This window comes from Hyperoodon ampullatus, assembly GCF_949752795.1.
Source record: "Hyperoodon ampullatus genome assembly, chromosome: 11".
Lineage (NCBI taxonomy): Eukaryota > Metazoa > Chordata > Mammalia > Artiodactyla > Ziphiidae > Hyperoodon > Hyperoodon ampullatus.
The window spans coordinates 70,988,942-71,015,074 of NC_136924.1; the positions used below are offsets into that span (position 1 = coordinate 70,988,942).

Genomic DNA, 26,133 nt, shown 5'->3' on the forward strand with positions numbered 1-26,133 from the left:
AAAACCAAACATTGATTCAAAAAACAAAATCTGAATAGTTTACTAACCATGATGAGTATATGAGGGGTCATCATACTGTCTACTCTTCTGTATGTTTGGATTTTTAAAATAAAATGTCTAAAAATATGGTTTCAAGAAGTAATGCTTTCCCCTGTCTGGCGAGGGCTAAATTTGCTCAGCACCAACAATACCTAGCAAGTCGACTCAACCGACACAGAAAATACCAAACAAGAAAGGGGTCGCATATTGGCGCAGCCCGCTTTAGGTAACCCAGGAGGTAGTAGACCAAGGACGCAGCTCTCCGCACCCAAAGCTCAACGCGCCTGCGCAGGTAGAGGCCGATTCCTGAACTGTTCAAGGGCGGAAGCGCGGGCTCCCCGAGTCACGTGGCCGCGGGCGGAAGCGGGCGGAGCGTGCGGGACGTGCTGCCGCGTAGTCTGCGGCTGAATGGGCGGTGGCAGAGCATGTGTGATCCGCTGAGGCTGCTGCTTGCCTGGGACCCAGAGGTTGCATGCCTCCCCCCGGCCGGACCGTAAAGCCAGGGACTGCGAGGACGCGACGGCGGAGGAGGAGGCAAAGGGCAGCTGGAGATAGGCCGGGCGCCCCTTTCCGAGGGTGAAGGGCCCCGGCTCCGCGGGGGTCATGGCAGCGCTGGCCGACAGAGTACGAGGCAGAGGGCGCATCGCAGCCGGGCTCCTGCTAAACCTACTGGTGTCCATCTGCATCGTGTTCCTCAACAAATGGATCTATGTCCACTACGGCTTCCCCAACATGAGCCTGACCCTGGTGCACTTCGTGGTAACTTGGCTGGGCTTGTACGTCTGCCAGAAACTGGACATGTTTGCCCCCAAAAGTCTGCCGCCTTCCAAGCTCCTCCTCCTGGCCCTCAGCTTCTGTGGCTTCGTGGTCTTCACCAACTTATCTCTGCAGAACAACACCATAGGCACCTATCAGCTGGCCAAGGCCATGACCACGCCGGTGATCATAGTCATCCAGACCTTCTGCTATAAGAAAACCTTCTCCACCAAAATACAGCTCACGCTGGTGAGTAGCTTCAGCTGGGCGAGGCGCACCTCCTTAACAACCCACCTCCTGGACAGTCTTTCTCCCCGGGAAATTTGAATGGTTAACCTTGCGCCACATTCTTTCCCGTGATCTGGAAATCCACTCGAGTCCTTTGTGAGCAAGTGAACTTCAGGCTTATTTGGGGAAGGTGAAAAAAATGCCATCTTGGCGCTCTATTGGGCTTTTAGCCCAGTAGAGTGTGTTTGTGTGAGTTTTAATAACTACTGTTTGATGGAAATCCTTAAATGCTATGATCGGTAAGAAAAGAAAGCTGTGTTGGGTGATGCAAATCTGTATGGGATTAAGTGCAAAAGCTCAAACTGAAAAACGTTTCTGATAAACGTAAAGAAGTCTCAGGATATGTTTGCGGCGACATACTGCAGAAGCTTCAGCATCTTTAAATAAGATAGACTAAAATAATTTTAGCACTTCATAACTTACAGCATTTAAAATCTTAATGCTTTTGTTATATGTTTATGTTTATATATTGTTTAGACACTGGTTTTGGGGTCCATTTACTACTATGTGCACGCATGTGGTATTTTCTTGCAAAGTGCAACGCATCGACTCATTTTACCCAGAATTTTAAATAGAATTAAACGTGAGCGTAAATATAGAATTATCATATTTCATTTTGAAGAAATAGGATTACCAGTCCGTTTTTTTTTTCAAATGGAAAAAATATTTATAGAGGTTCATTGTTTCCTAATGATGTTTTTATGATTAACCTTTCAAGACACTGTGAAAGGAATACTAATTTTATGTCTCACAAATTTAATCTGAACAACGTTTACCTCTTTTTCTTTACAGATTCCTATAACTGTAGGTGTAATCCTAAATTCTTATTACGATGTGAAGTTTAATTTCCTTGGAACGGTGTTTGCTGCACTTGGTGTTTTAGTTACATCCCTTTATCAAGTGGTTGGTAATTTTTTTTTCTTTATGTGCCCTTTTTAGCAGATTTCATAAATTTTGAAGCTGTGCCCCAAGGTTTAGACAATACAGTATAGAGACAATAGACTGTTGGGAAGAAAGCATAATTGCATAAATTGTCTGACTCAAGGTGAAGAGAAGAAAGGAGACAGAGAAACTTGGGTGTATGATGCTCACCAAGTACCTCCCTACCTGTTTGTAAGTGTATATTACCCATGCTTAACAGTCTCAGTTTGGGGTGATGGTATATTATTTTCTGGGAAATCTTTACAAAATGAATAGTAAGACTTTTTACTTGAGGATTGAGTCCATTGGTTGTATTTACCATTTACTCTTTAATTATGACATTACTGTGAAGGAGTGAGTACAGGTGCAAAAATTTGAACAGGAAAGGAAAATTTGAGATTTATAAATCTTTGCCTCAGAAGATATGCTGCTGTTACAGCTTGTATATTCTAATCATTTTTCTCCGTCAATATTTTATAGCAATGGGTATTTCACTTATTGCACTAGTGCGGTGCCTTGCCTGTAACAGCCATTTATTTGACATTTGTTCATGGATTCACTTGCTTCATTACCATAAAATCTCAACAAGTATTTTTGTTTCTTATATAGTGGAGAAAAAAATAGTGAATGGCGAAGGGTACAGTGAAACAGTGTTTTCTCTGTACTGAAAACCTTGGACTGGAAATTCTGGTTTCCAGTGCCTGCATATGGGGAATCAGAGCCAAAATGTGTGACCAATTTTACTTTTTTCACAAACATCCACTGGTTATAAACTAAGGCATTCTTGTTATGAATGTTAGGAGTTTAATTATACAGCCATAGCATCTTAAATTTTCTAGTACTGGTCATTTCAGAAACATTGTTATGTGAAAATTCTGGGGTTGAATACATTTCTTAGTGGCAGAGAAGCAGTTTAAATGAAAGAGAGCAGTGACATGAGAGGGTGGGGCACCCGCTCAATCTTGTCACTTGGCCTCAAGATATTCTGTCTTTTACTGCAGAGAGAAATCAGAGGAAGCTCAGGTTTGTGCTTTAAGAAAATTGCATTTGGGCATACTTCAGTGAGTTTAAATTTAAATTTTTTAATTAGATACAGTAAGTGAACATTCCTACTTCTCTTTTTTGTTAAATGGACTTTATTTTTGACCCAGTATGGATTAGTTATTTATTAGATACAGCAAGAAATTTTATTTGTTGAATGTTAGAATTTCTTGTATTCCTTACACATCAATTCAGAGTACTCACTGTCCGTGCCAATATGACCGTTTTTGTTCACACAAGTTTCAAAATTGCTATAGGGTGGAATCAAAGGATTCTGTATCTCTCAGGTAGATATTTGAAATGAGATTGACCAAGGAATGATTGTAGACTAAGTCATGGGCAGAGTTTTTGATTATCAGTAAATGGTAAAAGTACTGGTACAGAATAGGTGTATTCCCTCCCAAAATTCATTTTAAGGAAAGTTGTATTTTCCCATTGTAACCTGGTATAATTTCTAAGTTATTTCTTCTTATACTGCTAGGGCATTAAAAGGAATTAAGAGCTGAGTGACCAACTATTAGTTTTAATTGTAGAAAGGTGGTTGACTCCTTCATTCATTCAGCAGACATTTCTGCTTTTTGCTCAACCTTGATACAAAGATAAAGGGCAGCTATAATCCAGCATTGCAGAAACACATGGAGACAGCTGATAACAAGTAGTATAACTCAGAGTATGAGGAAAGTTCTGAGGAACACCAGGGAAGAAGGGGTAGTTCTGCACGAGGGCGGTAGTGAGGTAAGACTTTATGGGAAGGTTAACAATTTAAATTGAAGAATGCACAGGAATTCACTTAGCAAAGAAATAGAGCAGAGGTCTTTCTTTGCAATGATGTGTGAAAGTACAGAGCATTTTTGGAGGACTTGATTTGTTTGGTGGGACTGGACTGTAGGTTGCGTGGTGGAAACACAGGCTGAGGGGAGGGGTGAGACCAGATGGCAGAGTTTTGAGTGTTATGCTGAGGAAGTGTGCCCTTTATCCTGCAGGTACCAGGAGAGCAGTTCAGATGGGCAGTGACTTGATCACTCCCTGTGTTTTAGAAACTTCACTCTGGTGGCAGTGAAGGATGAATAAGAGGGACGACAGGGTGACAGGCAGAGCAGTCAGGAAGTGCTCCATGGTTTAAGGGGAAGAGAGGAAGGACCTGAACAAGGACAGTGGTACTGGACGTGGAAAGGAAAGAGCAGACTCCAGAGACCTTTTGGAGAAAGAATTAGTAGGACCTGACTGAATGTGAGAATGAGGAAAATAAGGAGCCTGATCCTTGGAGGAGATTATATCATTAATTACCGGACCAACACAGGAGGAGCTAATTTGGAGAAGGAAATAATGAGCTTAATCTTAAACAAGCTCCTTCAGGTGATCTAACTGAAGATGGCCAGTAAGCTGTTTGTAGAAGGTGGGACTTAAATGATGCTCAAGGAAGGAGGTCAGAGCTGTAGATGTCAGCGGATAGTAAGAGATCAGTCAGGGAGATAAAAGAGGAAAGCGAGACATCTCCCTTACAGGTAGTAAGTGAAGGAACAGGTGAGTGAGGAAGCAGCGCAAACCAGAAGTCAAGTTCTTCCAAGAGAAATCTGCAGGTTCTGCAGAGGGCTCCGGCCGGAAGGGGACCGAGGGCAGTCCTTCGATGTGGCCACTAGAGGTGAAGGTGCCCTTTTGGGGAGCAGTTTCATGAGAGGGTTGGTGGGCAGAAGCCAGGCTGCACGACAGTGAGGGCAGGTGGTGGCCTGAGAGTCACCACCATTCCAGGCTGTCTGTCCTGTGTCAGAGACACACAGCTGCCCAGAGAGGCTGCTGGAGCAACACAGGACTGTGCACATACCCTCTGCATTCATTTTTGCTTACTGCTGTGTCCCAAGCAAAAGAATCAGTTCTTTGTCCTTCATGTTCACAGCAGACTCTTTTTAAGGCTGACAGGAATATGCTTCAGATTTCTTGCTCTTCTATTTTTGTCTTGGTGAATTTCTATAGACTTAGAGTTTATGTAATAGGATACCCGGACCTACAGGAAAGAGGATTATGTAGGAGCAGTTATTCAAAAGCCTGGCTGTTCCTGCCAGATCTTATTCAGACAGTTCTCTCAAGCTTTCTTTAAAGCCTCCTTTTCAGTTATATTTGTGAAGCATTTTGAGAACTGATGGGATTTGAGGCTTTGGGGTGTTGGTTCTACCGAAGGATAGTCTTTTAAAGTTTGTGATTATCTAGTTTATTGAGGAGTATTGGTGTGGGATTACCCACCGAAACGTCAGCTATAAAGAGGAAAGTTCCTTCTACCATCGACTGGGTTTCCTGAAGTGAATGAGAAGACCTCACATACCTTTCCAGCCACACATATTGGCAGCCACCTGGGATAACTGAGGTTTCTGTCAGTCTGTAATTAGAGTCCGCCCTGCCTCCCAGTCTTCGTTTTGGGGGCCATTTTTAGAAAGAAGTGAAGTCTGACACTGCATCTGTATTCCTGCTTAGAAATTTCCATTCCTGCCTAATTTTCCCAAGATCGCTGATGCCTGTGGGCCCCGGTATGCATTGACTTTCCCCATCTACTCGGATCAGGAGGGAAGAGAGGATTTTTTTTCTCCTTTATAATTGAGAAGAAAATAGATTATCAGACATCGAATTTATAAAGCTCCTTTCATCCAGGGAGCTTAAAGGATATACGTATATATTATTGACCTTTGAACTCTTGTAGACTCATTAGGCATTTCCTCTTCCCCCTGCCCTGCCTCACATTCCCACATTTGTGGCTAGAGTTGCATCTTTTGTTTGTTGACTGATGCTATTTTTTTCTGCCTAACTTGTTCTCTTTCCTAATTTTCAGTGGGTAGGAGCCAAACAGCATGAATTGCAAGTAAACTCGATGCAGCTGCTGTACTACCAGGCCCCGATGTCATCTGCCATGTTGCTGGTCGCTGTGCCCTTCTTTGAGCCGGTGTTCGCAGAAGGAGGAATGTTTGGTCCCTGGTCGGTCTCTGCTTTGGTAAGTTATAATTGTTTCGGTGTCTAAGAAACAAGATAATAATAATTTCTCCATTATTAATGCAACTTTTAGTTTGCAGTGCACTAGCTCAGATCCATTCCCACATTTAGGCTTTATAATCACCCTTTAAGGGAGGCAACGTAAGGATTATTCATTCGATGAAGAAACTGAGGCACAGAAAGATTGAGAGACTTGCTTAGGGTTAAATTGCCAGTCAGTGGCCAAATCAGGACTAGAATTCAGGTCTTCTGATGTCTGGTTACTGTGCTGAGCCCACCAGGCTATTGCCCACCAATAGTTTGGGCATTTTTTTTTTTTAAATAATGAAAATATAACTTTGTTGATTTTCTTGTAACAGTATAAGTAGTACATGCTCATTGTATGCATTTTTGAACATACATAAAATTATAAAGTGAAGGTCTCCCCAAATCCTGCCACACTAAGATAAACACCTTTACCCTTTTGGTGATGATCATTTTATGGATCTCTTTCATATACACAGACAACACGCATGTGTGTGTATGTTTAATGTCATATGAATGTAACCGTATTATATATGCTGGGTTTTCGGGAGGTTTTTTTTGTGGCTGTGCCGCATGGCATGTGGGATGTTAGTTCCCCTACCAGGGATCGAACCTGTGCCCCCTGCAGTGGAAGCGTGGAGTCCTAACCACTGGACTGCCAGGGAATTCCCTATATATGCAGCTTTCATCATGGATTCCTTTTCCTCAGCCCTCCTACCCATACACACATCAACATCCTATTACCTCACCCCTGCCCCTTGAAATAAGTCATGTTAACATTCTAGTTTTTGTTCTTCCGTGTTTTTCTCTGTGCTGTGCATACCCACATGTAAACACATACAACATACACAGGCACACATGCACGTATGTACACATAAATTACACATTGGTTTTTTTACAGAAGTGGGATCATATTACACATGATTTTCTGTATCTTGCCTTTCTCACTTAACAATGTCCCATGAAAATCCCTTCAAATCATTCTTTCAGTACCTGTATAATAGTTCCAGTTCTTAACCACTATGAACAGTATTACAGTAAACATCCTTGTACATGTGTCCTCATGAACTGGTACTTTTTATTCTATGGGATAGAGTCCTAGAGTGGAATTGCCAGATCAAAGGGACCTGTACTTTGGGGATATTTTTTTAATAAAGTTAGAAAGTATAATCCCCCTATTTAGGAAAGGAACTTCTGCTTCCCATACTTTTAACACAGTCAATGGGAATGTCTTTTTTGCTGGTGGTGTTGATTTATCAAACTTGCATAGCCCTTACTCTGCTTCAGGCACTATTCTAAGCTCTTTGCAAATATTAACTTATTTGATCCTCATAACAACTTTATTAGGTGTTTACTGATGAGGAAACTGAGAGACAAAGCGTTAAGTAACTGACTCAAGGTCCACAGCAGAGCCAGATTTTGAATCCATGCATTCCACATCCAAAGTCCACATTCTTAACCACCCTGTGAGGCTGCCTGTGAGCAGATTGATAGTTGTTTCAAATTCATATACTTTAGCATTTGCGCTTTTTTCCCAAGGTAGAAATCACTGGACCATCTCTCAGGTAATATCTCCTCTTACTTTTACAAAAGTTACCCATCTTGGTCATCTTGCCTATCAACCACTGCAGCTTGAGCACCTTAGACTAGGAGGGGAGAGGCTTTATGTGACTGGCCCTCTGACAGATTTGAAAACAGGACCTCAGCAGAAAGGCCATAAAAAAGGTCAAAGAAACAAGAGCACAGCAGTCTGAGGCCATTGAATAAGGGAAAGTCACCTGCATTCCTTCTTGTCCCTAGAGGGCATCATTGCCTCAAAGTAGAACATGTAATTATGTTTTTAATGATGTGCCAGGTCATCAAGAAATAGGCATGTGACATTCTGTGAACTCAATAAAATTAACAAGGACACATGTCTAGAAACAGTTTTTAAAATCTTTAAGGAGCAAGTTTCTCTTAGTTGAAGATTTAATGGAACTCACTGTTGTAAAACAAATAAGGTGTTACTCTTTCTCCCTAAATAGGCTGCAAATCCAATTGCCCTGGTCTTCTTCTGACTGCACTGATTTAAAAACTGAGAAAACCCACATGGGACAGAAAGAATCTTCAAATATGACATTTTCTTTGGAATTTAAACTTCTTACTAATTCAAATTGTAACTAATATTTTCTCTAGATTCTCTTATTTCAGAAATAGAAAATGGTTTTATAACTTGTAAAATGAAATTGTGGGATACGTTTGGACAGAATGCTGTGTGTGTCTACAGTGGTACAGCCGCTTTGGTCCCCCATCTCAGCCAAGTCGGTTTACTCGCCATCCCATGCACACACCAGGGCTTTCACGCCTGCATGCTTTGACCCGTACTGTTTCCTGCCCCCGTTATTTCTTTCTCTAATCAAAACATGCATTTGAAATCCAAAGACTTTTCTTGCTATCGCAGCCCAGAAGGACATCTCCTGCCTAGAGTCCTACAGAACCTATAGTCTGTTTGCCTATTAACGAGGTAGAGCTCAGGACTCATTTTCTTTTCTTGCCTGAGCTGTTCATCTTGTATTGCACTCTATCTTTCATGTGGTTAAGAGGTAGCATGGCAGAGCAGGTTAGGAGCAGGGACTCCAGTACCTTGGCCCTTCTACTTACTGGCTGTGTGTCTTAGGCAAGTTGCTTTACCTCTCTGTGCTCTGTTTTCTTGTCTGTAAAAAGGGAAGATATTTTACTCCCTCATGGCTGTTTGCAATGATTAAATGAGTTAATATATGTAAAATATTTAGAACAATTCTTGGTGCATAATAAGTACTATATAAGTATAAGCTATGATTATCAAGATTTTTATCACATGCTCAAGCAGTTTCTAAGATCTTTGAGGGCAGGAACCCACTGTGTTCCTTACAAGGCCTGGCCTAGTTTTGTAGATACCTGATGAATACCTACTGATTGAATTTAAATAAGAATAAATATGAACAATTCAACGGAAAAAAGATCTGGAAGGATATATACCAACGTATTAATAGTGGTGAGTGGTTGAGATTTAAAGAATTCCTTATGAGTTCTCTTTACAAGGAAAAAAACTTTTTTTCTATTATTTAATTTTGTATGCACATGGATGGATGTTCTCTAAACTTGCTGTGGTAATCATTTCATAATGTGTGTAAATTAAATCATGATGCTGTACACCTTAAACTTACACAGTGCTGTATGTCAATTATATCTCAATAAAACTAGAAGGAAAAAAAGAATTCTTTATATTCTTCTTGCTCATCTTTATTGTCTGGTTTTTCTGTAATGAATATATATTACTTTTATAATAAGAAATTATTACAAAATAATTTTTCTTTGGATAGATAAGAAAAATGAATCTGGAGATTTACATTCAGAGGCAGGATATTGTTGGAGGATTTTCCATTGCATTTTGTTGACAAAATTACATTTGTGAATACTATTCATTCTGCTCTTTAACCCTCAGTTCTTGCTTTCTCCCAACTTGATTCTCTCTTTTAAAAAATCTTGTTTTTAATGGTTGATAGAAGTGCCTGATGAAGTGTACTTTCACTTGATGATTGCAATGATTGCAGCTGCTTTGCATTAATGATTCTTCTGGTTTATTTGTAGCTGATGGTCCTGCTCTCTGGAGTAATAGCTTTCATGGTGAACTTATCGATTTATTGGATCATTGGGAACACTTCACCAGTCACGTATCCTTTTCCTAACAACTTACAAATGCGTAGTCTTTTATATTCTCCAAAACTCTGTCACATTGATTTCCTTATTTGAGTCTCACACTTTCTATTGCATGGCCTAAACTGAGTAGAGTGAGTTATTTTTAGTGTCTTACTAGAGTCTGTGGAAATTTAAAGAACTGTGAACTGGGGAAATGGGTTAGCTTTCTGTATGATAAATGCTTTTGAATTTTCTTAAGGAATAGATGACCTTTTCCCTTATCAGAATTAACATAGAGCACCATTCCTTGTGCATAGTGGGGTTAAATAAATATTTGTTGAGTGAATAATGGGGTGGATACTTACGTTTTCCATCACTTTTCAGTTCTCGATAGTTCTATAATAATAGGGTAAAGGTGTGGTTAATCCAAATAACAGAAAATAATTTCAGACCAGTTGCTCTGACTTTTGAGCTTGTTTTTGTACTTGTCTGGCTATGGGTGTGCCTGCTTTTCTCAATATCACTTCAAATCAAGAAGTGGAGTCATGACTTGAATGTCTGAATCAAACTCAACTGCCCATTTTTAACATTTTGCTTTTAATGAGTGAACACCGAGATGTCAACAAAGTAAAAAAGCAGCATATTTGCCAACTATCAGTAAATAACAGTGATAATAATTTTTTTAAAAAAACAATACCTGGGGACTTACCTGGTGGCACATTGGTTATGACTCTGTGCTCCTGATGCAGGGGGCCCGGGTTTGATCCTTGGTCCAGGAACTAGGTCCCACATGCCGCAACTAAGAGTTTGCATGCCACAACTAAGGAGCCCACGTGCCGCAACTAAGGAGCCGGCACAACCAAATAATTTTTTTTAAATTTATTTATTTAGTTATTTTTGGCTGCGTTGGGTCTTTGTTGCTGTATGTGGGCTTTCTTTTTTCTAGCTGCGGTGAACAGGGGCTACTCTTCCTTGCAGTGCGCAGGCCTCTCATTGCGGGGGCTTCTCTTGTTGTGGAGCATGGGCTCTAGGTGGCGGGCTTCATTAGTTGTGGCACGTGGGCTCCGTAGTTGTGGCTCACAGACTCTAGAGTGCAGGCTCAGTAGTTGTGGCGCATGGGCTTAGTTGCTCTACAGTATGTGGGATCTTCCCGGACCAGGGCTCGAACCCGTGTCCACTGCATTGGCAGGCGGATTCTTAACCACTGCGCCACCAGGAAATCCCAATAAATATTTTTGAAAAATTAAAAAATAAACAACACTTGATAAATGTTTATTTTGTGTCAGGCACTGTTCCAAACATCTTGTGTGTATTAAGCATTTAGTTTTTACAGCAGCTCGAAGAGATAAATTCTATCATTTTATTCTACAGAAGAGGAAATAGAGACACAGAGAGGTTGAATAACTCACTTGGAGTTACCCAGCTGAAAAGTGTGGTGTCCAGATTTGAGCCCAGGTAGTCTAGCCCCAGGATTTATGCGCCATGCTGCCAGATCAAGGCACCCAAGTATGTGCCCTGATTAAGAGCATCCATTCATTCAGTCAACAAATACTTATTGAATGCCCACTATAAACTGTTCTTTGACTTAATAAATATTCACATACTGAATATCTACTGTCTGTCAGGCACTGGAGATATAGTAGTGAACCGAAGAGACAAAAATCTTTGTTCTCACAGGCTTAAATTCTGGGGAGGAAGACAGGCTATAAACAAGAAAAATAAGAAATGGGCATATACAGGGCTAGATTGTGTTAAGTGATAACAGGAAAGGGGATGTGAAATGTTGGGGACAGGGTTGCAGTTTTACGGAGGGTAGTCGGGAAGGCCTCAGCAAGACGAGTACTTTTGAGTAAAGACCTGAAGAAAGTGAGGTTGCTCTGTGCAGAGCAGGATGGGTAGCGTTCCAGGCAGAGGGGACAGCAGGTGAGAGGCTGGAAGGAACAAGAAGCCTGTGTGGCTGGAGCGGGAAGAACAAAGGGTGGGTTCTTTGTCCCTGAAGAGTAACAGGGGGCCTGACTGAGAAGAACTTCCACACGAGGACTCCTGCGCCAAGTGAGAGGGGACGGCGTTGGAGTTTTGAGCAGAGAAATGCCATGATTTTCTGTCTATTCTAATAGGATCCTTCTGGGCTACTGTGTTGAGAACAGACCGGGGGTGCTTTTCAATTTCAGTGCTATTGGCCTTTTTGGTCCAGTGGACAGGCCTGTCCTGTCCATTGGAGCATGTTTAGCAGCATCTCTGGCCTCTACCCACTAGACGCCAGTAGCATCCCTTTCCCCAATTATGAAAACCAAAACTGTGTCCAGACCTTGCCCAGGTGACACAATCACCCCTGGTTGGGAACCACTGTACTGAAAGCGGCAAGAGAAGAAGGGAAGCCATCAGGAAGCCATGGTGGTTTGGTACCAGGACAGTCGCAGTGGATATAGTGAGACGTGATTGGGTTCTGGATATATGTTCAAGTAGAGCCAGCAGGTTTTATTGGCAGACTGGATGTGGAGAATGAGAGAGGAAAGAAGGTTGCCATCCGGTTTGGGCCTGAGCACCTGGCAGGGTGGAGTTGCCATGGACTGAAATAGGACAGCCCCCAGGAGGTTTGGGGGTGGGGAGGAAGACCAAGGGCTCAGTTTTGGGTAAAACGAGTCTGAATTCAAGGTGGAGGTCTCGGCTGGAGGTATTCCGGAGGGAGTCAGTGGTGTGTGGATGTGGTTTGAAGCAGTGAGCCTGGCTGAGATTACCAAGCAAACAAGTGGAAGAAAAAGAGGCGCCCAAAGACCAAGTCCTGGGTCACCTCGGTGTTTAGAGTTTGGAGAGATGACAGGAGCCAGGCAGAAGGGGCGGAGAAGGAGCAGTCAAGGTGGAAGGAAGGAGGACAGCGTGGAAAAACCAAGTGAGGAGGAAGGGGAGCCAGCTGTGTCCAAGGCCGCTGGCAGGTCAAGCTCGAGGAAGGCTGGAAATGGATGGAGGAAGGGGTGTGGTGGGGTGGAGGGCACTGACGATTTTGAGGAGAACGTCAGCGTGTCCAGGTGGAAGCTGACTGGAGCAGATGGAGAATTAGAGAGAGGAATTGGAGATGTCGGGTATAGATTGCACCTGTTTTGTTTTGTTTTATTTTTCTAATTTACAAAAGGATTCATTGGAGCATTTCTTTAAATTTGCCTTTCCTCTCGTGTAAATATTGTTAACAGATCATGAGCACTTCAAAGCGAGGCTGAGGAGTAAGGAAATGCTGAAGTGCGGGAGCCGGTTCACTTGAAGATAGCTCGTAATTGAAAACGAAGCCTGGTTTATCATGGTTATAATTAACATCCTTGGGAAGGTCCTCCATCCCGCAGGAAAATTACCCCTATTGGGTCAGGCCAGCGTAGGTACCCTGGCGACTCAGCTCGTGCTGTCCTGCCCGGAAGCAACTTCCAAGCTGCTTAGTTGGGCTCAGAACAGAGGAGGGAGGCTGGGCTTTGAGGTCGGACAGGTCCAGGTGTGCCAGCCCGGCCCCGCCGCTGCCTGTGGGCCTGCGTGACTTGTGGGAGATCTCGGGTCTCACTCTCATCACTTATGAAACGGGGGTTGTGGTACCTACAGAGTTAGGTGAGTGCTTGAGAGAATGTGTCCAGCATCTGGCAGATGTTTATTATGCATAAGTACTGCTGTTGATAGCTGACCCATAGGGTGCTTACTGGGTGCTCGAGGCCTTGCATATATTAGCTTAGTTAATCCTCACAATGATGCTGAGGCACAGAGTGGTAGCTCTTTCTTGTATTGTTTTTAGGAAGAGTAGATGGGTACATATCAGACATCTAAAAAATAATAAAGTACTAATCCGTATATAAAAAACTATTTAAAATATGGGAAGAGAATAATTTATAAAGGAACCATTTGTGTGTCTTTAGTTTGTCTTTTAAATGAACAGTGATTTGGAAACACCCTAATCCAGCAGCAAGTTACTGGCAGTCTACTCGTCTCAAACATGGACTTTGGAGTTAAGTAGACCCACCTATGTTTGGCCTCTGTCTCTGCCACTTACTAAGTCTGTGATCTGAGTTACTTAAAATCCTCAAGCCTCTACAGTTGTAGATGGGTGGAGTGATACCACAGAGAAGGGAAATGTGATGCTTAAATAAAATGGTGTTACATATGCACCTGGCATAGTGCCTGGCATGTATTGGTGCTCAGTGGTGTTCCATCCCCTGTCCCCGATTCCATCTTAAACTTCAGCACACTGGCTGTGTTGACCTTGTGTCAGCCGTCTGGCGCCTTTCACGTCTCACCTTATTTGCCAAAGGGAGTTTAGAAATGGCGCCATGAAACAGCATCACAAATTGCTCTGCAAAAGACCTTCTCTGTACCTTGTTCTGAATCCCTTCCCCACCCTTGTACTACAGCCCCTTGTCTTTGGAGAGGTCAACAGGGAGAGTTGAGGCAGTCTCCTGTCACTGATTAATTGCTAAACCCTACCTGACGAAGCTAGGATCAAGCCGGCACTTCACTGAAGTTCCTGTTCTTTAGACAGGGTGGGAGGCGGGGCGATGGGGGCAGGGGTGGGGCCGCTGTTTGGTCTGCGTTTCGCGCACTTCTCTCCAGGCACAGGAAGTGTTTGCTTCGTGGAGTGTGTGTGTGTGTGTGTGTGTGTGTAACAGCTAGCTTGTTCTTTTTTAGCCTTATCCAAAAACCTCAGCTATAACATGTTTGGACACTTCAAGTTCTGCATCACTTTATTTGGAGGATATGTTTTATTTCAGGATCCATTGTCCATTAATCAGGGTCTTGGCATGTTATGTACACTATTTGGCATTCTTGCCTATACCCATATTAAACTCAGTGAACAGGAAGGAAGTAAGAGTAAATTGGTGCAACGTCCTTAATTAGGTTTTCGTGGAGAAAAGAAAGTCGCCTGAAGAAGATAAAAAAAAAAGTATTAAGTGTGCAAGTTACTTTCAAAGATGAAACAAAAGTTATATGGCAAAATACATTAAATGATGGTTTGAAAGAAGTTAAGCAAAGGAAATTTTATTCATAAATATGACTTTCTTGGGACTTAACTGGTGGTCCAGTGGTTGGGACTCCACACTCTCACTGCCAAGGATGCAGGTTCGATCCCTGGTCAGGGAGCTAAGATCACACAAGCCGTGTGGCACAGCCAAAAATTAAAAAAAAATTTAAGTAAAAATAAAATAAAATAAATATGACTTTCTCTTTTAGAGTACCTTTTTTAAAAAACGTAATTCTCTAAAACATGGCTCATGCTTCTTTTCAAAGATGATTCTATGAAGTACACAGAATGTTTGGTTATATCAAATGAAGTACATGAAATTAAAGTTCTGTAATGGTGACAAAGGAATTCAGATCACTGTACTACAAACGTGTAGTGGTTTTTAAGGAAGGACACATAGGAGGTCCCCAATGTGAGCTCTGTTATAATTTAGGCCAAAGTATTCAAGTCAGAATTTAACGCTAGCATTTCTATTGATATTTTAGTTGTTTTAGTGTAACTTCCTGCTTTTTTCATTTATAGATATGAAATAACATTTCTAGAAAGCAGAGTGTAGTAAAGGGGACCATAAGCCAAAATCCGGTTCTAAAAGTACCATTTCTCTAGTAGAAAATTGATGTAAGAAGTTAGATGTTATAAAAAAAACTACAGTTTCTGTAGGTATTCTCTTGTTTTGAGCTCTCGGTGAACTCTAGAAACTATACATGAAGTTAAAAAACAAATGGCTCCATGTTTAAATGGCTCAAAGAAAAGACTACGGGAGGAGTTGAACAGGTTTCTTCCTATCCTGGTGACTGTTCTTCTGGCCTCTTTGAGCATTTCAGGTTGGTAATTTCTTAAGACTACCTTCCTGCTGTCATTCCCTACCCGCCACATGTGAGGCATCCGTGGAGCTTTCTTTGGCACTGAAGGATTTGGAGTGAACTATGTCAGCCTTTCTAAGGGGGCTGAGGAAAATTCTTGAGCAGCAAGTCAAGGCAAATTTTATCAAAGACTAAGCAGAAGCTTGATGAAGATACGAGGAAAGATTTGAAGGAGAAGTAGAGAAACAGTCAATATTTAACAAGTTCCATGAGTTTTTTAAAGGAATAATTTAAAAAAATGTTATAGGGGAAATACATGATACTTAAGGAAATAAGTGTGCCACATATTTAATTGCAAAATCTATTTCTGCCTTCCAACTTTTGACATTTGAGAATTCAAAGCAGTTGTTGATAACCTCTCACAATAAATTGACTGAAACAGGTAATCCCTCTTGTAATAAATAATTCTTTTTCTAAACATTGTTTAGAAACTTCAAGTGAGAACGCAACACTTAGGAGGACAAAGAGCCATGTGTAGAAAATATGCCTTTTAGGATTACTTTTTTCCTGGACTGTTTGAAGTGAAAAGCCTCACTGAAAATCTTATTTTGACAGAATTTCAATGTATCAGTCAATCTGTTGTGTGATTTTTATGTGTGGTTTTCTGTTTTTGTTTTAAATACTTTTGATTCTTCTCCGTTTCCAAAGATACATTTTATTGTGCTAAGAAATACAAAGCAGATTGTCTTGCCAGATGGACCTCAGGAGTTATGTTTGTCTAAGAAATGTTCTCTGTGTATGTTTAAATTAACATATAATTATTTCCCCAAAGCTGGAGAAAAGTATTTCAGTATTTCAGAGGATTATGTGACTTCCGTGCACTAACAGCTGAGTTGATTTGTGCCATGTACAAATTCTTCTTAACTGTAAATACAACTTGGGGAGGGGATTTGTAATAAATGTTGGGGGAGAGTTACAATAAATGACTGATGTCAATAGGAATGCAAGGGAGGTTGGAACAAGATAGCATGGGGGGGTATGTATTTATAAGTGAATAAAATATGTACTCCTGGAACTAGAGTCTGATAAACATTTTTTGCCCTGAAGACCATCTTCCCATTGAAAAGGAGATTCCTGGAGGAAAAAATGTACCAGACCATAAGGACCAACCATAGAGACAAACCAGAAATGCAGTGCTATGGAAGAAAACATGCTGGCTGTCCTTTTGTTACGGATGTAACTGCACTTGTTTTTTATTGTATATTTGATGACTGGACCTCAGCTGTTACCTGTTATAAATAAAGAGAACCTGATGTTTTTACTTTCAAGTTGCATGTTAGGACCGGCAGAAGAAGGATGGCATCTGTGTATATGCAGGGGTAACAGTGGCCTGTCCAGCTCCCAAATATGCAGCGTCTAATGAAAGAAAATCCTCATCTCCCTTTTAAAATAACATAAAGGAGAAATCTTTTTCTATGAAATGAAGCAAGCTTTTTCCTGTTGCATTTTTTAAAATACTTTTTAAATATTGCTAGTTTCAAATCAGTGGTCATCTTTTCTAAAAAAAATCTACTTAAAAGCAACAGCACTAATCGAGCACTCCACATTGACCCCATCGGTGAATAGTTGTTGGGTGAATGAATATGCAGAATGGCCAAAGGAGAAAGTCTGATTAAATGAATGAAGACCAGATTTATTAGATAGATTCTGTTTTGCATTTCTGTTTCCAAACTTGAACTGGATTATACTTGCTAACGTCATGAATACAATGATCATTTCATTCATTTGACAAAGTTTTGTTGAACATATATTTTGTGCCAAGTACTGTGCTAGGCACTGTGCAAAGACACTCCTGTGTTCCCTGTGATCTTAAGAAATATTGGTCTAGCAGAAAAGATAGACATTAATTAAATTAAAATGTAAGTTTATTATTACAAACTCAAATAGTAAAAGGAACATGGGGGCTTCCCTGGTGGCGCAGTGGTTGAGAGTCTGCCTGCCGATGCAGGGGACACGGGTTCGTGCCCCGGTCTGGGAGGATCCCACATGCCGCGGAGCGGCTGGGCCCGTGAGCCATGGCCCCTGAGGCTGCACGTCCGGAGCCTGTGTTCCACAACGTACCGCAAAAAAAAAAGAACATGGTTCTCTGGAGCATGTAACAAAAGAATCTGGCCCAGGATTGGCTGTCAGCAAAGGTGTCCATGAGGAAAGGACAACTCAACTGAAATCTGATGGGCATATAGAAGTTAGCTAAGCAAAGAGGGGAATTGCATTCTGATAAAAGGGAATAACACATACAAAGGCCCATTGGTTGGAGGAGTTTATGATGAGTTTAAAGAACTGCAAAAAGGATGGAGCATAACGGCTACATTTAGGGAAGGGGAGATGTGGTATGACACAAGACTGGAAAGGAAGGCCAGCCTCGGACCATAGAATACCTTGTAGGCGTTGTTAGGCATCCAGTAAGAGCAAGAAGGGAGTGTTCTGAACGTCATCACGGTCGACCCCTTCGTTTTGAAACAGTTGGAAGAGAACCAGAGAGATGCTAGGAGACCTGATAGCTTGAAGGGGTGGTGGTGAGATGACAAAGTGGGTAGATCAAGAGGATTTAGTAGATGGGATCAAGTAGACTTGAGATGGATTGGAAATGGAGGGCATGGGAGGGGATGAAGTCAAGAATCACACGTGTTTGATTTGGGCAGCTCGATAGAGGATGGGCCCCTCTCTGAGGTAGGAAACGCGAGAAGACGGGGTGGGGAGGATGGAGCCCGAGTTCCTACATAGCCATCTCGATTTTGAGGAATCTTTGAGAAATCCAATTAAAATTATTAATCAAATAATCAAATATACAGGTCTAGAAGTCAGGAGTGTATTCTTTTTAATTGAGGTATAGTTGATTTACAATATTAGTTTCAGGTTTACAGCTTGGTGATTCAGTATTTTTACAGATTATATTCCATTAAAAGTTATTACAAGGTTATAGCTATAATTCCCTGTGCTATACAATATACCCTTGTTGCTTACCTATTTTATACATAGTAGTTTGTTTCTTTAAATCCCATACCCCTAAGGAGCTCCTCCCCACTTCCCTCTCCCCACTGGTAAACACTAGTTTGTTTTCTATATCTGTGAGTCTGTTGCTGTTTTGCTATATACATTCATTTTTTTTCTGACTTATTTCACTAAGCATAATATTCTCTAGGTCCATCCACATTGCTACAAATGGCAGAATTTCATTCTTTTTTATGGCTGAGTAATATTCCATTTTCTGTATATGTGTGTGTGTGTGTGTGTGTGTATACACATGCACCACATCTTTATCCATTCATCTGTCGATGGACACTTAGGTTGCTTCCATATCTTGGCTATTGTAAATAGTAATGCTATGAACATTGGGGTTTGTGGATCTTTTCAAATTAGAGTTTTCATTTTTTTCTGGATATGTACCCAGGCGTGGAATTGCTGGATCCTATGGGAGTTCTATTTTTAGTTTTTTGAGGAACCATACTGTTTTCTATAGTGGCTGCACCAATTTACAGTCCCATCAACAGTGTACAAGGGTTCCCTTTTCTCCACATCCTCATCATTACTTGTTATTTGTAGACTTTTCGATGATGGTTATTCTGACAGGCGTGAGGTGATATCTCATTGTTGTTTTGATTTGTGTTTCTCTAATAATTAGCAATATTGAACATCTTTTCATGTGCCTATTAGCCATCTGTATGTCTTCTTGGGGACAGGAGAGTTTTGGTTGCAGTGGAGACAAACGGGTAGTTACTGGAGTCTGCCTGATGAGGATGAAAGCATAGACCAGGATGAGCTTACCTAGGAAGACAGTATAATGCAAAAAGTCTACAACTGAGCCTTCAGGAACTCCAGCATATACTGGCAGTGGTAGGTAATTCTGCAAAGGAAACTGAAAAGGAAGAGTCAAAGAGGTAGGAGGAAGACAAGGATGATGATATAATGGAAGAGAGGATGGCCAAAGGTGACAGTTTTGTTGAGAGGTCAGGGTAGACATGCACAGAAAAATAACCACTGTATTTATTGACAGTTTACTGTGGACCTTAGTAAAGCTGTTTCAGTGGCGTGGTGGAGGCAAAGAGTGGGTTGGAGAAATCTGAGTGGTCAGTGTGTGAGAGTTAAGGAAATGGATCCCAGGGTATAGACAATTCTGTTGCTATTGCAGAACTGCAATATTTCAAGCAATATTGAATGTTGCTTGACATGAATGGGGGCTTTTTGTATGTGAGTCTACGACTTTTTTCATAATGCTAATTTATTATTATAGGATTAAAATTGTAAAGCACCAAATATCCCTGTGTAACCCTGGAGGAAGTGCACATACTTCTGTAACAGGGATGATCTTTTACTCTGAAAAGGAGTTTTGTTTTTGGCTCCTGAATATACTTGAAATGTGGGTTGCTATTAATAAAATCAACAGTTAACTTTTGCGAACCACCAGCATACTTTGAAAACAACAATCTTGCAAGCCCACTAAGGGGTGATCAGTTATGCATTTTCTTGTCTCTGTCACAGCTGAGGTTAACAAAGGGGAAAGAAACCTGCCGAGAGAAACGCCAGTCTGTTTGGGAGCAGGGCTGGCTTAGACATCAGGATCGCGGCTTCCAGTCCAGACTCTGCCTTTTTGACCAGGGTGGCCTTTGGCTTTGGACAACTCCCTTGCCTCTTAGGTCTCAGTTTCTTCATTTATAAAATGAGGGCTTGGATCCAGGTGATTTCCAGGGGACCCTCCATCTTCAAAATCCCCTGATTCTGCTTTTTCAGATTAAAATTGTAATTTCTCATTCACTTACATTGAGAGCATATTAGATTAAATTAATGAGAAAGGTTTTGTTTGGTCCTTATGGGAACTGTTTTCTTGTTCATATGCACTTCATTACTCATATATTGTTTTTTAAAAGTCTATGCAAAACATTAATTTTCATATTTGTTATATTAGAAGACATGGTTTCATTTGATTTATCCAGTCTGCTTTACACTTCACATGAAATCACTGGGAGGTGAAGTAATGCCAATTCAACTAATTATTTATAGGTATTTGGAGGATTTTTTTGCTATACTGTTTTTAATTTGGCAAAGAGCATATCACCCAAACCATAGTAATTCACATTTTTCTGTTTAACTAAAAATATCTCATAAATACTAGGTATACCACAAGAACAAGCCTGCATATTTATTTAACCAACCAGGACTATGCCTTTTTTAAAAAGAACTTTATCAGAATTCCCTGGCAGTCTAGTGGTTGGGACTCCATGCTTCCACTGCAGGGGGCACGGGTTCGATCCCTGGTCAGGGAACAAAAACAGGAATAGGTATTTGGTTAGGAAATACCAATACCACAATTAGCACACAGCACAGTCAAAAAAAATTTTTTTAATAAATAAATAAATAGGACTTATTTTTTAAGAGCAGTTTTAGATTCGTATTCACTTCTAAATTTTGAATTTTTTTGTTACCTACATGAGATTATTTTTCCTCTTAAAATCAAATGATCTGTATCAACCAAATGTCTTCATTTTTTTCCTGTTTGTTCTTACACTCCCCCCAAAAAGTCAGTTTCCTGTTTTCTCAGTTTAAAATTAGAGCCAGCAGTTCAGTGCAGGAGAGTGATGGGTGGGCCTTAACCCAAGAGATGGGAGGCTCGAAATCAACTAGTCTGTTGAGATCTCCTGGGATATCCAGAACTGCAGTTTACCACAGGAATGAGCAGACTCTCCAGGTTTTTCTCTGCCTGGAGTTTGGAAGCAAGACTAACCTTGGGACTGGAGTTCTTAGAGAATTATGGAGTGACGCCTTGGCCATATTTGTTAGAATCAGAATGCTTTATACAACTTACCAAAACATTATAAGAGAAATATCGGCAAAAATGCTGTGGAAGACACAGTTGGTTTCCTAATCAAATACCTACCCTCTAGAGGCTAGACATGCTAAATTCTCTTATTACCATGCTGCCACATCCACAGAACATGGATATCTAGAATTGTGCTAATTGGTAAAGGAGTGGTGAAAGAACCTGATCCAGAAGTACTGAGCTGCTTAAGCAATGCCATCAGCTGCCTATCTCCAGTCTTCTTATTCTAGATGGAAATAAACCCTGATTTGTTTAAGCCACTTTTAATTGATACTTGCAGCTAAAAGTATGCCAGTGAACTTTTGAGGGTAAAAATGGAGGACTTGATCTATCTGATAGATTTTACAATCCAGGAAGCAATAAGTAAATGTAACTGGTTAAAAGTGAAAATAGGCTAGTGGCTAGCCTGACGCCAGCCATCCTTGCATTCCATAGAGCACCAAACCCCAGCGAGTGAGGTGGATGGAAGAGAGGGAATGATCTGATGGACCTGGGGACTCATGAATGGGGTCCAAACATGGGGCTATTGCTGGCTTGGGGTGAGTGAACCAGTTCCAACCAGGAACAAACTTTCCAACCAAGTGTGAGGTGGCCTACCTTGCCCTCCACCGTCCTCTTTGTGCTCCCTGACTTTGGTCATCTCCAATTACCCAATGCTCCCCTTGCCCCAGCAACCTTACACCTCTTCAGTCACTACCTCATCCCCACTACTTCCCCCAGTTCTTCAAGTTGAGTTGGTAGATGAAGGAAGCAGTATCACCAATGACTACAAGGTCATGCCTAGGTCTTGGAGCCGGGCATCAATATGAAGGTTCTACAGATATTCAATAAGAGGACCTAGGAGAAACTCACTCTAATAATAGTCCAGGACCTCCATAAAACCATAGGAAGAGGGAACTTCACTAGAGGGTCTCCCAGTGCCCACACACAGGACTATGGACATTGGTGAGAACGTGTGTGCTGAAAGGAAATGTCTGCTTATTATCACAGAATGATTGTCATGGAGAATTCAGCCAAACAGAGGACCATTCTTCTGTAATCAAAGAACACCTTGAGGACATCCAGCGCTTGTACTCAAACAGCATTCCTCATAGGGGTGTCAAGCCTGTGAATTTCTTACACCTCAAAAAAGCTCAGTGCTGTTCTGAAACTCAGGGATTTTGCCAAGGAAACTATGAGCTAAAACTTCTGTCCACTTTTCCCCTGACACAGCACTGTGTGGCTCTGGAGAAGTATGGCCTCTCATCATGGGTTCTTGAATGTTGTCATGTTTATCTCCATTCTAACCCAACCTTGGTCTCCCCCTTTTTCCCGGTGTGAAGATGCACATCCAAGTGGGACAGTCTGAATTTCCCTGCCCTAAGGGGTCAGAGGAATCAGGAAGTCAAGATGAACATCTAGAACCTGCTAGAAATGAAGTTCACTCAAAGAATGACTATCGCAGGGTTTATGAACTACTCCTGGATCATGCGGGCCACAAAAGTCCTCTAGGTCAGTGCCATTCAAGGTGTGGTCTGTGGACCAGTGCCAGCCCATGAGCAGTTTGTTACCTGTTCAAAGAAAGTAAGTACAGAAATTGAGAATAAGTGTTGAGAAACTTCTATAGCAGTTTGGTACCGCTATGATAGCCAGGCATTTGATTTTGTCTTTTACAAAAGTATCACTCTGCAATGGACTGAAAGTAAAAAACTGATCTTCAAACAGTTCGCGCAGGACTGCCTCCGCCCATGTGGGGAGAATACGAAGGAGATGGCCGGAGTTTGGGCCATGAGGTGAGTTGGTTATGAGGAGCTTTGTGATTAAAGCCTGGCCTCTCGGTTACTTGGCTTACCACAGGTCTTCTCTTAGGGGCTTTGAATTCCCAGACCTCCCCTGCCCACTAGAGTCTTGGAGTTTAGTGGAGGGACAAGAAGAGCATGTGCGGTGGAAAGTTTGGGGCATCTCATACACAACTCGTTAGTCTGATGACCTCTTCAACATCTCCGCCGGGCAGTCCAATAGATATCTCAAACCGACACACCCAAAACCAGACATCTTCCCCCACCCCAAACCCACTCCTCCTGCAACATTCCCTTACCGTTTGCTCGGATGAAAAATCTCAGAGTCATTCTTGACATTTCTCTTTTTCTTACCTTCTTGCCCAGTCTGGCAGGCTGGTTGGCGCTACCTTCCCAACATATCCAGAATCCAACCTCTTCATCCATTTCCACTTATATTGCAATGGCCTCCTAAGGGATCTCCCCACTTTTACCCTAACTCCCCACAGTTCACAATACAGCAGCCAGAGAGGTCCTGTCGTGTCACCCCTTTGCTTGAAACCCAGCAGTGATGCCCCCATTCTACTCAAAAATCCAAATCCAAGGGGGGGCCTCGGGGCTGTGTAGCGTATGACCTCACCTCCTGTCACCCTTCAGCCCCTCCTCTGCCCCCGCCATTGGCCCTCACACTGCCCCTGCACGCTGCAGGCGTGCTCACAGCTTGGGATGTTTGCTCCAGCTCTGCCTGGGAAGCTCGCTCTTTGTTGTCTGTGTGGCGAACTCACTTCCTTCTAGTCTTTCCTCAAAACCTCACGTTTTCCATGAGGCCTACCTCACCCTCACTCCCAGCAATCTGGACTCTCCTTACCTTGCCCTATACTTTTCTCTTTTTTCCATAGAACTTGTAACTTTATACTGTACCATTTTAACATAGTCATATATTTATGGTTTACTGTCCGTCCCCACGCCAGAGTGTAAGCTTCACAAAGATAGGGGTCTGTTTTATTCTTTGATATATACAAATGCAGGCACTTAAATACTTGACAAATGAATGAATGCATTTCCCTACAGCAGCTTTTATTAATTCCCTGAAGAATTCCCCCTAAACCTCAATGTTACTTTAGAGGAAGGAAAGCAGAGAGAGAGAGAGAAGGAGGAATGAAAGAGCTATCCCTAAAACCCAAGGTTGAATTATCCACTAAAAACGACAGGAGCTGCTTGTGCTCTGCCGCACCCTCCAGGTCTCCCTGTCTTTCATTGCTCCTGTATTCCATTCTCCCATTCAGGAAGGGCCAGAAACGCAGAGGTGACAGGTGAAGGATGAGGACTCATCATCCTTTGACAAACTTCGGGACTTCACGTAGGCAAAGCAGGAGAGTGCATGAGGGGCTAAATCTATTTCTCCACTTTCAAAAAGTACATTTGTGGGCTTCCCTGGTGGCGCAGTGGTTGAGAGTCCGCCTGCCGATGCAGGGGACACGGGTTCATGCCCCGGTCCGGGAAGATCCCACATACTGTGGAGCGGCTGGACCCGTGAGCCATGGCCGTTGAGCCTGTGCGTCCGGAGCCTGTGCTCCACAACGGGAGAGGCCACAACAGTGAGAGGCCCACGTACCGCGAAAAAAAAAAAAAAAAAAAAGTACATTTGTGCCAGAAGTTACTGGGTTTTTTTCCATCAGAGCAGGAGTTTGGAACAAGGCATCCAGATCCTCCCTTGCATCTCTTCAACAGAAAGTTGGAAAAGAGGGGGGGAAAAAAGCAAAGATAAAGTGTGACAGAGAGAAAACAATCATGAACAACATAACAAGCAATAATAAAATTAAAAGGATAATCGAGATTTTTAACACACCTCTATCAGAAGTGGATAGAGCAAGTGGCCTGAGAGTAAAGTTGTCTAATAGGTTTCATGAGGACGCTTTTCTCAACAAGCAGAGGACACACATTCTTTTCAAGCGCTAGTGGAAGCTTTACCTTTAACAGTAAAGATTAACAGAGATGGTATAAATGGTTGGTAGGTTGAAGAGTTTTTTGTTTTGTGTGCATTTATTAAAATAATAAAAACAGGGAATTCCCTGGTGGCCTAGTGGTTCAATCCCTGGTCAGGGAACTAAGATCCCACAAGCTGCGTTGCATGGCCTAAAGATAAATAAACAAACAAAAACAAACAAACAATTTAAGCCATCTTTTATTATTTTGGGATACTTAATGCTGAGAATGGACTAGAATCTTTTTTTATATATTTATTTTATTTATTTGGTTGCCCCAGGTCTTAGTTGCGGCTCGCGGGCTCCTTAGTTGCAGCACGTGGGCTCGTTAGTTGTTGGCAGGCAGGCTCCTTAGTTGCACTCGTGGGCTCCTTAGTCGTGCTGTGTGAACTCTTAGTTGCGGCATGCATGTGGGATCTAGTTCCCTAACCAGGGATCTAGTTCCCTAACCAGGCCCCCTGCGTTGGGAGCACAGAGTCTTAACCACTGTGCCAACAGGGAAGTCCCCCTGGACTGGAATCTTGAATGATCAGATTTCAAGGTACAGGTGTTGAACCAGGTGATCTTGTGCTTCAAGGAGGCTTTGGAAGTCACTACAGGTGAGATTAGAAGTCTTAGGAGTGGACTCTCTGACCCAAGATATGTGGCTGGAACCAGAAAGGATGTAAGCAAAGCGTGAGGAAAACAGCTCAGGAGGAGGGAAATGGTGAAGCCATTTGCAGAACTTCTCAGGAAGATTAAAAGAATGAATACATACATACATACATACATACATACATACATACATACATACATGTGATTAATAAATAAATATGGGTTGCTACTAAACATGGAGTGACCAAGAGGGACATTTTGGGCCACTTCTCTGGCCCCAATTTCTAATATTATTCCTAATGTTGAACAGCTGGTTGTCCTAGATCTGTTACTCCTTCTATTTAAATTAGTTCTAAAATTTTATTTTAAAATCTCAATGCATAATTTCTAAAATTTTAATTAAAATTAAAAATGTTCCATATGCTTT

The 26,133-nt window shown here is 41.9% G+C and overlaps 1 protein-coding gene across 2 annotated transcripts; it reads left to right on the forward strand.

The window, feature by feature from the left end:
- Window positions 1-642: 642 nt before the first annotated feature.
- On the forward strand, window positions 643-15,250 carry SLC35E3 (solute carrier family 35 member E3; the record flags this gene model as incomplete). 2 transcript variants are annotated; one of them, XM_079714192.1, is made up of 5 exons in its annotated part: window positions 643-1,044; window positions 1,876-1,986; window positions 5,864-6,022; window positions 9,655-9,737; window positions 14,378-15,250. In XM_079714192.1, 5 exons carry the CDS (start codon window positions 643-645, stop codon window positions 14,562-14,564), a joined length of 942 nt encoding a protein of 313 aa, XP_079570318.1. In that variant the 3' UTR covers window positions 14,565-15,250. The 2 variants fall into 2 exon arrangements, with proteins under 2 accessions (XP_079570318.1, XP_079570319.1); XM_079714193.1 differs by lacking the exon at window positions 1,876-1,986.
- Window positions 15,251-26,133: the final 10,883 nt, after the last annotated feature.